Source organism: Parasteatoda tepidariorum, chromosome 6 (assembly GCF_982258835.1).
Source record: "Parasteatoda tepidariorum strain Cologne lab strain chromosome 6, Ptep-v5.0, whole genome shotgun sequence".
In the NCBI taxonomy this organism is placed as follows: domain Eukaryota; kingdom Metazoa; phylum Arthropoda; class Arachnida; order Araneae; family Theridiidae; genus Parasteatoda; species Parasteatoda tepidariorum.
Genome location: NC_141760.1, coordinates 84592941 through 84608113, shown reverse-complemented (window position 1 = coordinate 84608113; position 15173 = coordinate 84592941). Strand labels below are relative to the sequence as shown.

Below are 15173 nucleotides of genomic sequence, written 5' to 3'. Positions count from 1 at the left end.
ACAAAATCAATATTTTTTTTTCATAAAAGGTGTTACTTTAATAAAGCTTGCAATTAATATTTTATTTGATAACAATTATAATCGTAAACACATAAAATACAAGTAATTTCTTCGTAATTATTTAGTAAGGAAAACAAAAAACCGTAAAGACATCTAATTGTATCACAAAAAAGAAAACCAATTTTTCGTTTGCTTTGTCCTTTAAGGAAATAAATAAGAAATTACTACGCGTGAATAAAAAACTAATTTATAGCCTCATGAGGACAAAGGAAACCATTCTACAAATCTTCCGAAATAGGTTTTGGATAATTAAACAATTGTCCTAACCGATTCATCTGACCGAAGGAAAATAATAAGTCCGTAACAGGCGTCCCTGACCTTGTGCTCAGTTAACAGTTATTTCCGTTTAATACCCTGCTATTTTCGCTATTTTCTGCCAAAAAAAGAAACTCGCTTAAACTTGTTTCATTATGGTTTTGCTCGAAATTATTTACTCATTTGGAAATCCGTTTTGAACTGAAAGAGAATTTAAAAATAACAAGAATAATAGGTACCCTGCTGCTTGAATGAAATACGATAATATTCTATTAGACATTGTCATAAATATTGTAGAACTTTCATTATAATTGTTTAAAATATGAAATAATTTGTTTCTTTATTTATATTGTTATAGAAATAAAAGTTACCTAATAACAATTTTGTAAGATTTAAAAATATAAATATGATTATTAATTAATAAAAAAAGTAAGCAATTTCCTTCTTAAAAAACATAAACAATTTTTTAGCTAGTTGAATCTTCGCTCTGCTTGAAATAATTTACTCAATTGGAAATTCAATTTTAGGATAGATAATCTGAAAGGTTATTTAAAAAAAATAGATGTTTGGGAACCAATTTCTCGAGAACAACTAATTTAATTACGATGAGCTTTAGTTAAAGATAATTTATGAATTTGGTTAGTTGAAACCAATTGCTTTTTATTTAATCACTAAACTTTGAAATTGATCAATTTTATAAAATATTAAAATTTAAGCAAATATGTTATATCAAATTGAAAAACTATACAATTTTACACGTAAAAAATCTTAACAAAAATGTAATTTTTTCGTTCATATGAGCAAGTTTTGTTTTAAGGTGAGAAGATAGGAACTTAGGGAGATATTTTACAGAAAACACGTGTTATTTATTATTCCTTTACTGTGGCGGCCGTTCATCATTTTCTTTTCTTTTAAAAACTAATTTCTTCATTTAAAATGATTAGTCATAGAAGAGGAATTAATATTTTTAAAATACAATGTAATATTTAACTTAAGATATTGAATATTAACAAGAAAAATTTACCAAATGTAACACAAATTTTATTTGAAACTAAACTTTTTACATTCTGGGATGCGCCGGCCAGGTGGCCGAGTGGTTAGCTTGTCTGACTGCGGAGCCAATGGCTGCGGGTTCGAATCCCGCTCTGGGCATGGATGTTTCTCTCTCTGTGTTGTCTTCTGTTGTGTGAATGAGTGAATGCGGCCCACCCTATGAACGAGTTTGTGGCAGTATGGCGTGGGTAACGTTGCTCGCCTCCGTGACTTTGGTTCACAGGTGCCCACTGGGTAACGCTAAATGAGTAACTATTCCGGCATCTTCTATGGCGAAGAACGAAAAGTTCAGTGCCTGCCGTTATGTAAAAAAAAAAAGAACATTCTGGGATGCTGAACTGAAAGTCTTATTTATTTTTATGCCATTTGAATGGTTTCTAAATATTTATATAAAACAAATTGTGCCGCTTAGAACGGAAAGTAAAAGATTAAAGCCATTGTGAAGCTCCGTTGTTATAAAGTGAAAACGCGTGAATAATTCCCTCAGCATTTCAGGGTTTAAAACTGGAATTTGACAGAATTTCTGTAAAATAATTTTTTGCTTACTTTTTAAAACTATTCATATGCTCTATTCTTTTATTAGAGTTTTAAAATTTGTTTAATTACATAAGTTTAAATTTAATTTGTTTTCAATATTTTTATCGATGATAATTAAAATTATGTATCTATTGCATAGGATATACAGAATAATGCGTGAAATTTGTGAATACTTCGATAAAACATCCTTCACCATGAAATGAAAAATAAAATTTTGAATAGAATTTTAAGAATTATTTGAATTTTTTGACAAAAGTAGAATTTTTTTCTTCTTTTTAGTTTAATTGGGAAGCATAGTAATTTAAATTTTTATTTAATTTTGTTATCTATTTATTCTATCTATCTATTAAAATCAGAGCTTATTTCAACTTTTTTTTTCAAAAACAGAATTTTTTTCTCTTTATTCAAATTTGAATAGTTCTTTAAACTTATGTTCTACTTACTAATACTGTTTATTAACAAATTCTTACTGATTTATTTGAAAATCACAACAGAAAAAAGCTATTTAACATAATATTCGACTTATGTTGATGAAAATATATATTTGGAATTTAAAACTCACCCTCAAATCAGTGATATTCAGTTTTTGGACAGTTTGACCTGGTAAAATATTCGACTCTCTTGAGTTAAAGCAGGGCCCGATGTTATGGCAGATGAGATGCTCCGAAGAAAATGAATAATCTCAGTTCACGGTATTTAACGGATGATTCAAGGTGAATCATCTTGAAACTTAGTCTGGTTTTCGCGAAACGTAAAACAAATAAACATCTGCTGAAATGTGAACAATACTCGTTGTTTTCAACATCAAATCAAAAACAAAAATGACCATCAAATATATCTTGCTGAAATTTCCATTAGAAGGCACTGCGATAGACGGGGTGACAGGTTCTTTCTCTGAAATTAGAGTCTCAGTTCCTCTAAACAAATAACGCACAAGCGTTTAATCAAAATAGGAGGACACAGGTTCCTACTCCGAAATTATTAAAATATCTCAGCTCCTATAATCGAATAGTTGTTGTTGTTAATTTACGTCGCACTAGAGCTGCACAATGGGCTATTGGCGGCGGTCTGGGAAACATACCGGAGGATGATCCGAAGACGTGCCATCACAATTTTGATCCTCTGCGGAGGGGATGACACCCCCGCTTCGGTAGCCCGACGACCTGCGCGCGAAGTCGAGCACTTTACGGTAGCACAGTTTAACGAGGACCAATACCGCACACCATCGGTCCCTACGCAGACTGATCCAAGTGGTCACCCACCCGCACACTGACCGCAGCCAGTGATGCTTGACTTCGGTGATCTGCTGGGAACCGTGTCTTAACGATCAGTCCACTGCGGGACTATAATCGAATAGAGTACCAGCGCTGAATTGAAAATGGGAGGTCGTAAACAGGAGGATGTAGCAGATTCATACCCCGAAATTATCAACGATTCTTAGTTCCTATAAATGAATAATGTGAAAGTAATGAATCAAAATATGAGTATTTTTAAACTATTAAAGAATCTCAGTTCCTATAAGCGAATAGCGTACAAGACTTGAATTAAAATAGGAGATCGTAAGCCAGAGGATGTAACAGATTCGTAATCTGAATTTATGAATCTCAGTTCTTCTAAACGAATCACGTACAAGCGTTGAATCAAAATAGGAGAAGTACTCAGAAATCATTTAACAATCCGAGCTCCAATAATCGAATAAAGTATAAACGCTGGTGATCACAAATTAGCACTCCTAAATTATCAAGAGTCTATAATCGAATAACGAACGAATGTTGAATTAAAATAGAAGTTCGTAAACCAGAGGAGGTCACAGGTTCGTACTTCTTAAATTTCAAAGAGTCTATATCCCAATAAACAAAAGCAAACATTACTTATGGAATACCGATCGTATTGCATCGTAGGTACCATAGAATACTGAGTCTCAGTTACTTCCAGTTTCTACTTTCGTCAATTTAAAATATGCTGCTCATCCTAATACTTAGTTTCTATTTAACGTAACATGAAACAAATCAACACCTGCTAAAATATAAACATGGTAAAAATGCCTAGAGAAAGGAATTAATTTCCTTTTTTCCCTATCTAAAATTATGTGTTATTCCCTTTTTTTCGATCTTACTTCCCATTATTCTTCGTTTCCTTCGTTCACGCACCCTTTTCGTCACGCGAAGTGTGAATCAGTGTCAGAAAATATTTTCGGATTCATTCGTTTTTGGCGACAACGAATTTTCTCGGGTTGGCGAAAAACGCTTCTACTTCCAGAAACAAGATGATAGAGAATTGTTTGTTTACAAATTTCCTCTGAGGATAGACATTACTTTACTCCATCTTACCTTAGACTCGCCAAGGAGTAATGTATATGTGCAACGATGAATATGCATCGTGGGATGGGTGGCTGGATGTGTGGACCGAGTCCATTTTTCTTCTCTATCGATGGGTACAGGGGAAAACGTTGGCTTCCGCTTTTCGAGTCGTCTGCGTGTGGTTTTGGGTGTACGATGGAAGGTTATTAATGGCTTGGGAGAACTGTTTCTGTCACAAACGCCGTTTGGCGGTATTCAGAGTAACTGTGAGAAAATTTATTTTCTTCTCACATTTCTCTTATTCAGATTGTTAGAAGGTATTTTAAAGATAGTATTGAGGCAGATGCAGTTTAGATATTCGCAGAAATGTTCATCGTTACTTAACACTTTATTCAGCCTCATACAGTATCTTTAAGATTTATTATACTCGCTGTTCTCCCTTTCTTTATAACAGTATAAGGTTATCCTGGCGAATATTATCTGAGAATAGTGCTTGTGAAATGCTTTAAATTATTTCCTCTAAATATGTTTTCCTAACATACATGCATTGGGACTGACGAGACTTAAAATAGTTTTGATTGATAGTTAATGTAGCATTAGAGATAGGCCGATGGGTTAGTAGCAACAGTAGTAGTAAATTCAAAAGGATGATCTTAAGACAGTACTGGTACATGCATATAGTACACAACAATAATCTTGAGAAGCGAGTAGATAGTAATAACTGTTCAACCGCGTAAGCGTGTGTGTACTTTACCGATTCGGAAACGTCAAGATAGATTACATTACAGTGTATTCCGAAGCACTAACCCTCCACCGACGGATGTGCAATTCGAAAAAACACACTAACTCGGAAAATTGAACTCCATTCGTAAGAGACAATAGACTCCATCCGCTATTTGGACAGAGTTGAATAAGCTTGAGTAAGCACAATATTCCAGAGGTAAGAGATCCAATAATTCAAATATTAGTGATGTAACGAAACCTTCACCAGCAAATTTTCTTTTAAACTCCGCATTAAGCTTGGGGTATAAACTTTTTGAGAATTCTTTATTTCAATCATTAGCCACTCAAAAAACGTGTATTTAATCGTACAAATTCAAGCGCAAACAATAGAGCTCAACTGTAGCGTAATACCAACTACATACTTATGTTTAAAGATTTAAAATTACAAGCTACTCCATTAGTTTCTACGAATCTTAGAAAGTAACTTTAGCAATTCTGATTTCTGGCTAGGTCCTTAACTTTTACAAAATTCAATTAAAAGTAATTTATCGGGACTCCTTGATAAGATAAGCCTTAATAGAGGTTGGAATGGCCTATAAATTATGGCTCTGATTACGATGCAGAATGTAACTGGCTCACAGACAAAAATATGTGTAGAATTCCAGTGCTTAAAAGTGAGTAGTTTAAGTATTTTGCAGTTCAATAAGCAAACAAAATTAATTAATTTATGAAATGATCGCTAAAATTTATTACATGCCTTTTTAATAATATTACGAGCCTATGACCAAAATAGGTTGTAGGTTCGATTATTGAAATTACTAAAATATATCTCAGAGCTTGCCAAAAAATGTTATACGAACATTTAATTGAAAAAAGACCAATGTGACAACTAATTTATTCTGTAATTTTGAGCCTTTTTAAAGGCTGATTAGTTTACCACTGTGAAACATTAAGAAATGAAAGTACCCAGCACGCTATATCCACAATTTACTTAAAATTTTAATTCCCAGGATCTCGTTAATTTATTTATTTATAAATTAAATTATGTACTTAATACAAAAAAAGTCTAATAAACTCTTGAAAAATAGAAGTACTTAATTATAAACGGACATAATTACATAACTAAATTAGAATTTTCTGTTGTTGTTGTTGTTAATTTACGTCGCACTAGAGCTGCACAATGGGCTATTGGCGACGGTCTGGGAAACTTCCCGGAGGATGATCCGAGGACATGCCATCACAATTTTGATCCTCTTCGGAGGGGATGGCACCCCAGCTTCGGTAGCCCGACGACCTGAGCGCGAAGTCGAGCACTTTACGGTAGCACAGTTTAACGAGGACCAATACCGCACACCCTCAGTCCCCACGCAGACTGATCCAAGTGGTCACCCACCCACGCACTGACCGTAGCCAGTGATGCTTGACTTCGGTGATCTGCTGGGAACCGTGTCTTAACGATCAGTCCACTGCGGGACGGTAGGTAGGTACTTTATTTACGTCGCACTAGAGCTGCACAATGGGCTATTGGTTGTGGTCTGGGAAACATCCCCGAGGATGATCCGAAAACATGCTATTGCAATTTTGATCTTCTATATAGAGGATAGCTTCCCTGTATTGGTAGCCTGACGACCTGCGTGCGAAGTCGAGCACTTCACGGTAGAACAGTTTAATTAGGACCGAAACCGTGCAAATTTGGTCACTACGCAGGCTAATCAAAGTAGTCACCCACCCGCTTACTGACCACAGCTTGATTTCGGTGTTCTACTGGGAGCCATGTCTTTACGATCAGTTCACTGCGGGCAGAAAGAAATGGATTAATTTCCCAAGCCGAAAAGAAATATGCGGTTTTTACAAAACATTTCTACAAAATGTTTAATATTGTAATTTTAAAATACGTAAAAAAATAATCCCAGGCTGATTCAACATTTTCTAATGAGAAATGAAATTAATTTCATCAATTTGAACGAAAAACTACATAAAAACGTGAATATTTGAGAGTGAAGATGAGAAAATATTAGAATCTACCAATTTATATGTTGCCTTAGACATGACCACAGTTCAAATTGGGATGCCAAAAAAAAAAAAAAAACCTGGAACATTTGAATCAAGGGTGAGTTTAAATATTTATTTTTACGCACGATACTAGATACAAAATATGCTTCTTATTATTTGACATTAATATTATTGTTGTTTTTCATTAATATTATGCTTGTATTATAGTATATTATTGCAGAAAATTCCTCTAGAAAAAATCTAATAAAAAAATAAAATATGGTTTGTTGTAACTGTGCTCAGTCAAGCAAAATAAATCTAAGACAAATCCTTCGTATGTTTAACTATAAAAGAATAATTTAATTATCATTTAATTAATAGTAAAAAAAGCGTTAAACTTCACAAATGTATGTATTTTGCAGATATTAAACAAATTAAATTTTCCATTTGTAAGTAAATTTGCAACTTAACTAAAATATTATTTCCACCACTATTTAAGCCAATGATTAAACAAATAAACTTCAGTTGAAATACGTTATATTTGAATTTAGAATAATCATGATTTCACTTAACTTATGTCAATCGCAATTGATAAATTTCAAATTCTTGTTCAAGTGCTTTTACTTTGTGATTGCACAATAAAATCTCAAAAAGGTTGCTCTGGTAAAAGCGAACATTTTTATTTATTTTTAAAGTACATTATTATAAATGTAAAAAGAACAAGAGATTCTTCTTCTTTTTACATGAAATCAAGTATTCTTCGAGATGAAAATTCAAAAAGTCACTTCTCTAGAACTATTTCACCAATTCTGTCCAAATTTGGTCTTTTAAATTTCATTTCTGAAAATGGTGTACAATTGGTATACCTTATAACTCGAATCTTCTATGCATTTTTAAATTAAATAACACAAAATAGTAATGTTAATAAAAATGCATTGTTACTTTTTTCATGTTCTAATATACTATTTTCACAAGGGCAAAATGTTTCTTGGAAATTTTATTTGATTCATAACGAAAGGTTTCTTTACGGAGCCAAAATTATTTTTATTTTATAACCAGTATTGAATAACAGACCCAATTATGAGTACACGACCATTAACGAACGACTCCTGGATCTAGCCTTGGAACAAACTAAGCCTTCGTAGAGGACTTTTGATAAAACTATTCCGCATTTACTCTACATGGAGAGGAAAACCATGAAAACCTACGGTTAACCCAATTAAAAAGAGATTCTAATCTATGATCCGAATACCAGTAAGAATATTTAACTCAACACTGTTGCTGGTGTGAGCCGGGATTGGGATTTGCATCGACTTGCCAACGCTGGGATTCAAACCCAGGTTATCTCACTGGAAACGAACACTCTACCCCATGAGTCACCGGTCTCAGCCATAATTACTTTATTTTATGACCCACATTTAACAGTTGACTTAATTCTGAGTTTACGACTGTCAATGTTCAACTCTGTAGTCTTGTAATTATGAACCACATCCGGAAGACAAGGAAACTCCTGAATTTTGGAACTTTGGGACAAACTTAGCCTTCGTGAAGGACTTTTGATAAAACTATCTCGAATTTGCTTTACAATTGGAGGAAAAATCGTGAAAACATCCTACGGTTAGCCCGATGACAAGAAGATTCTAATCTATGATCCATATGCCAATGAGAATATGCCAATGAGCGCGGAGCAGAATTCGTATCAACTAGCCAAACCTGGTATTCAAATCCATGTCATCTCAAAAGGAGGTGAGCTCTCTATCCCATAAGACACCGGTCTCGGCCATAATTATTTTATAACCGACGTTGAACAGCCGACCCAATTCGGATTTCACTTCTAACAATGTTCAACTATGTAGCCTTGTAATTATGAACCCAATCCAGAAGACAAGGGGACTCCTGAATCAAGCTCGTGGAGAACTTTTGATAAAACTATCCCACATTTACGTTACATGGTGAGGGAAACCACGGAAACATCTCCTGGTTAATCCGACGACAAAGGGATTCTTTCCCAGAGAATATTTTTGCGTCAGAACTGTGGCTGGTGCAAGACAGGAGCAGGATTCGTATCAACCAGCCATCGCTGGGATTCGAACCTTTAACCTCATTAGGAAGTGAATGCTCGATTCCCCGAATCTTCTGGCATTAACTATCCTAACTGTACTTTTCAGAATGTTGCTACACCTCATGTTCTTACAGTCAAGAATCTAATACTACCGAGGAAAAAAATTATATTTATTAAAAGAATACAACTGGATTTAGTGACCGATTTTTCGATGACTATATTTGTATTTGATTTAATAAGTTTAAATACAGTATGCGAAAATAAGTTAGCATATTTAAGTTTAGCTGTTCAAGCCATTAAGATTTCATCTCAGAGCAAGACCATCTCTGACCATTACTGCAAAAGGTTATGAAAATGTTCCATTATTTTTTTATTTATTATTATTATAATTTTTTCCTCCATTATCTTTTATCGTAAAGTAATAAGTTATGTTTAATTTTTAACCTTATGCAATTTTTCAGTCTAAAAGTCTAAAAAATCTAAATTTAAAAAAAAATTATACTTCACGTAAAAGCAAACATTTTGTGGATTATCTATTTTTTTTTTTTTGTTGTTGTCTTTTTTCGATAAACAGAAAAACTAAAAGTAAAAAAAAAAAAAAGAAAAAAAAAGCACTTAGAGCAAATAAATAAGCTTAAGTACGAAAACTTATTATTAATTCATAATTAATTACTACTGAAATTTATTCGAAATTGATTACTCTATTCAATCTTTCTACATTTATAGAGAAGAAAAGCACTGAAGCAAAATTTTCGTGAAAACACTTTTCCTTTCAAATTATTTAAACGCCAATTCTTAACTGTACTTGTTCATCAATACCGACTATATTTATTTATTTTTTTTTTACATTTTTACACTAAAAGACTGATTATCCTAAACTTCAGATCTCAGTCAACCATTTTGATTGATGATTATCAGAACTAGATTAATGGTTACAATTTTTCTTTTCCTTTCCCGCTCCGTTGAATCGGCTTCTTTTGATTTATAAAATTTCTTTTACCCCGCACCAAATCTTTCCTAACAGTTCAAAGTGTCTAAAAACTAACATTATATTTAAAAAAAATTGCTGACACCATTTTAGAAGACTAATTATCAGAGAGGGTGGATGATCAAACATTTATGGTAATTCATTACTAACCTATGAGGATTTGATAATTTATTTAAATGAACTCTACTTTTTCTCCATCTTCGAGGAAAATATTTTCTGGCGGGCAGCATAATCGATTTCTGTGAGTGGTGTTAAAATAAAGAGCAAAAAGTAACAATGCATTTTAAATCAAGATATTTGATATATGTTACTTATTTATATGTTTAGAAAATATTGAAATTTAAGCTATGTTTTTTTTTCTTTTGTGGGGGAAAAAACAGAAAATAATTTATGAACTTAGTGGAAGAATTTTCTAAATTACAATTATGAAAAAAAATGAGAAATTATTAAAAAAAAAGTATTATAATTATGATAAATTTTTTTGAGTGATGCAAACGACAAAAAAGTAACAATGTATTTTTACTCAATATATTTAATACATATTATTTATTTATATATTTAGAAAATATTAAAATGTCAGTCAGCGTATAAATTTTAAAGTAAATGTACTCAAATTCCATTTCGATCTTTCAAAAAGGACTCAATAAAACAAATTCAATTTTCACGTTTCGAAAAGCTGGGAGGTAATTATGGATAACTTTTATATGAAAATGTTTATATTTTGAATATTTTTTCTTTATGTGGTACATGAGCTATGCATGTCGTTTATTTATTTATTTTTTTTGAAGAAAAAACGTCAACATTTTGAGCCCAAACCTTAATCTAACGCATAAACCAAATAACGCATAAAATTTGTGGAGAATTGTTTAAATGGAGTTATGTAAGAATCATACGAAAAAGGTATTGAACCATAACGCATTATTATGTTACAGGGTTCGTGCACTGTGTATTCTTAATTGTTATTAGTAATTAATGTTATTAATATATTTCATTAATTATTCGTACTTGAATTACTCGTCTGCTGCAATTTATTATAATTTCATGTATTTAAAATATAATTTTTCTAACATAATAGAGAGCTCCTTATTTTGAGAAACATTGATAAAATAATTTTCCTGTTTGCTATATTCATTTTTCAAGTTTTTAGTAAACACCATAATAAGTATGGTTTCAGCGGATAATAACTAACGCAAAAATACATAATATACACCCTACATTAAAATCGTTTTTATTTTATTTTAGAAAATAATAAGCAAAAAATGAAAAATGAAAATTGATGTATTCTACAATATATAAACGTTACAAACTGCTTATTGTCACTTTACTTCAAAACTGATTTTATTTCTAAGGCTATTAGCTTAAAAAAACATAAATTCAAATGCACATCAAAGACGAAAAGCATAAAAAGCCTAAATTTTAAACCGAATATTTTGTTTTTAAAGTAAAGGATCAAATGTTGAATTGATGCAATTTAGGGAGGAAAGTGTTTGCTTTTCCTAAAAACAAACTGATTATCGAAAATTTTTAAATAATTTCTAAAAACAGGATCTCATAAATTGCTAATCTGTTATTTCCGTTAAAATTATAGAATAAATTCTAACCAATAAAGTTACATTTTAAGAACTCTTTGAATGATTTTAAAAAAAATGAGTAAAATATTTAGAATTGTCTCAAAATATCTAATAATTCAACTAGTTTATATTAAAATAATATATCCCTTTGGTAACTGTATTTCAAAGAAAATCCTAATAAGTTAATAGATTAAACTTTTCAACTTCGTTATCCTTTAGACCATTTTTAATGCTTTCGCGCTTTCTTACAATACAACATACACTCATCAAGTTAAAGTTACGTTACTTCGTGTACTACCTGAATGAATTGATTTCTTTGCCCGCAGGGAAAAGTAGTAGAAGTACTCGAATATGGAATTTATTTGTATGAATTATAATGAAAAACCATATGCTCTGAGAGAGTTTTTCTGAGAGAAATTTATTTTCTGTTATATTAAATACATAATAGTTTTATGACTTAATCATAGTTGAATTAATTCACAATTATTAAAGGCAGATAAATAAAGTTTCATTACTTTACTTTTGATCTAAATGAATTTATTTGTTAATTCAAAGACTCAAATACTTGATTTTAGTGTTTTTCTTGTTAAATAACAAAAATCACTTATTTCAAAAGATTTATCATTCATTCTTAATGTGCTATGTCTTAAAGAGTGAATAATTTTATGACTCAGTCTATGTTCAAGCAATTTAAATTCACTCAAAAGATTTCAGTGAAGCTTTGTTATTTCCAATATATTAATGAAGGAAATGATTTGTTTGCCCAGGTAGAGAAATGCAAAAAAGAAGAAAAAAACATCGCGTATGTTAATTTTGACCCTATAAACAAGATTCCATGTTCGAAAAAACAATTTTTTATTATAAAGTCTGTAATGTTCAATATATAATAATTGTATGGTTTGATTGAAATTGAATAAAAATTTATTTGGTGGAAAATATTGATATCATATAATCAAAATATTTTTGAAATCATTCACTTAAATCATGGATATGTATCATATTTTTATCATCTTATCTTCACAATCAGAATTAATAAATCAAAAATGTTTTGAGTAATTATATTTCTTTTAATTAAAAGCTAACTAATCCTAAATTAAAATCTCTGGAATGAAATCAATATGTCTTGAACTATTAAGACGCATAAAAATGCTTAGGATTTTACTGAATTTAATTTAGCAATTAGCTATTATTTCAACCAAGTAGCATGATTCTGAAACAAATATTATGCATATTCATTCCCTCAATAACACTGTAAATGTCAATTTTTTTGTGTCCAAGGAAATTTCTTAGTTATATTGTTTACTATTTATAAAAAATATTGAAATTTTTGATCCAATAACATTGTAAATGTCAATTGTTTTGTGTCCAAGGAAATTTCTTAATTATGTTGCTAACTATTTATAAAAAATATTAAATTTTTGATCATTTCTTACAGTTATATTGCATTAAATTATACCAAACATAAATGTCAAGTTTTGATCCTTTTGAAATATTACTTTAACTTTAGTCATTATATTACTTTGAAAAGTAGAAAATAGCAGCAAATAAGAGTACAAAGCGTCTTAATAAGAAGTTCTACTCTTCAAACTTCAGCAAAAATTTCAAAGAAAAAGAAAAAAGACATAAGAAATATTTTCATTGATAATTTTTATTCATATCTCCTAGTTTATCTCCATTATCAACAAAAATAGCAAATGTATCGGTTGCTTTTTTAATGTATGCTATATTATTAAAACGGAAATGGTTATACTAAAATAAAAATTCTCATTCCTTAATTAAATTGCGCATTATTGCAAAAGCTCAATTTGTTTAAAAGTTATAAAGAGTGCGTTCCGATTCTATTAAAATAGTTCTTAATCAAAACTAACCACCATGTTTAATAATCGATAACCAGTTCAATTTATAGCTAATACTTTATTTTGTACGATTTATAATCTAAACAACTGTGGCGTTTATAAGTCAATATGTACTATAGTAGTTATATTATCAAAATTTCGGAAAGATTTGCCAGTGTTGGTATTAAAGGTGAGTGAAGTGTGAATTTCTTTCATGTTTTAAAGAGCGCTTAATTCATTTGTGTCTAGTATCAGTTTTTTTATTTATAATTTTGATAGTACTATGGTTTCATAATTAGAAATTATTTTAAGGGAAAAAGTCTAGTATAATACATAAATGGTATAAAGATTCATTCTTATACCTGAAGTCATAGCAAAAAGCTTCTTTACAGCTAATTGGTGGCTATCAGATAAAAGTTATTCATTTGTAAAGAAATAAATATGTACTGCCATTACTTTCAAAAAAATAATTTTCATATACAGATTACTTTTAGTCATTAACGAGTTGATTTGAACCAATGAGTCGTACTCAATCTTCGAAGAGTTCTTAAAAATTTTTAACTATTTCTATAGTATTTTTGAAGGAAAAAAAATTCAATAGTATTTTTGAAAAAAATTCTATGCAAAAACAAACCTATAAAAACTAACAAAATATTTCGAGTTTAAATTTATATTTTTAGGCTTAAAGGAGGAATTATTCATTAGTTTTGGCTCATAAAATTATTTAGAAATTTCGCCTCTATTTTTAAACGCAGCCTAATAAAAAGATTCTTTATGAGATAATTTCTCTTTCCAAAAAAGAAAAGAAGAACTACATTAATTCAGGAATAAAGAACTTTAGTCAGAATACTTGTCGATGTAATTAATCAAATAATAATGTTAGTTAACTTTAGTCAAATTGTGCTTCAAAAAATAACTAACAACAAAAAGATCTCAAACTTACCCATCCTTTCTAATATTCTTCAGTGAAAAGAAAGAAAAATGTAAAGAAGAAAAGATGTTCAATCTATTGTTTTCACTTCGTCTGCATTGATATCAGATGTTCAGTTCACAACCAAAGAATCGCTACACTTTATTGTTCGCCAAAACAACAAAAAATTGAATTGTACCTGAAGCAAAATATCAAAACAATTTATGATCCCGCCGTCTCTGAGGAGAACGGACGGAGATCGTTTGATTTCTCTTAGTTTTCCTTCCACTGCAAGCGACTTTTCCTTGTGATCGTTTGGTTTGTGGATTTGCGATGGGAAGCCACCTACCCTGGGGCTAGAAATTCTACTCTTCAACTCGAGCTTCCTTTAACTTCGAAGGCTGCTTCGAGACTGAGAATATCGTCTGCCATTGCAGCCGGCTCCACAAGGTTCCATTTACTGGAGGTCCGAGTTGTTCTTCTTGAAAGGGGCGGAGTTGCTCGTTCGATCGACTCGTAATAGATGGCGCTCACTACCTGCTGTACCTTTCCCTCTACCCTATCTTTACAAGTAGAAATAAGGTGATTTGAAGTAGGTGGCAGTAGTGCGGGATGTGAAAAGATGCGGAAGATCTTTTTGGGATGGATGTTCAGAAGTTTCGGTTTCAGCGGAGAAAAGAAGATCACAAAATTCGATCAAAGATGAAAAGATTTTTATTTTAAATTCTCCTCTAATATTTTTTTTTTCTAAATAAGTATTGATGTTCATATTTAACTCACTAACAATTTCGTGCGTAGTATTCCGAATACTATACTTTCTCGCACAGCAAACTAATTTTGCTTTCACTTTACAAAAGGAAGGAGAGAAATATTCCTAAATACTTGAG

At 31.1% G+C, this 15173-nt stretch overlaps 1 protein-coding gene across 3 annotated transcripts in view; it reads right to left on the bottom strand.

Moving 5' to 3' along the window:
- The window catches only part of LOC107443874 (uncharacterized), a 329039-nt gene extending 314192 nt beyond the window's left edge, over positions 1–14847 (bottom strand). Inside the window, exon 1 of one of the 3 annotated variants that reach the window (XM_087166130.1) lies at positions 14320–14847. In XM_087166130.1, the coding sequence (XP_087022256.1) occupies positions 14320–14323 (4 nt within the window). In that variant the 5' untranslated portion in view covers positions 14324–14847. Of the gene's footprint in view, positions 1–2467; positions 2589–14319 lie in introns of those variants that run through there. The other 2 variants (XM_087166132.1, XM_087166131.1) reach the window with 2 other exon arrangements.
- Positions 14848–15173: the final 326 nt, after the last annotated feature.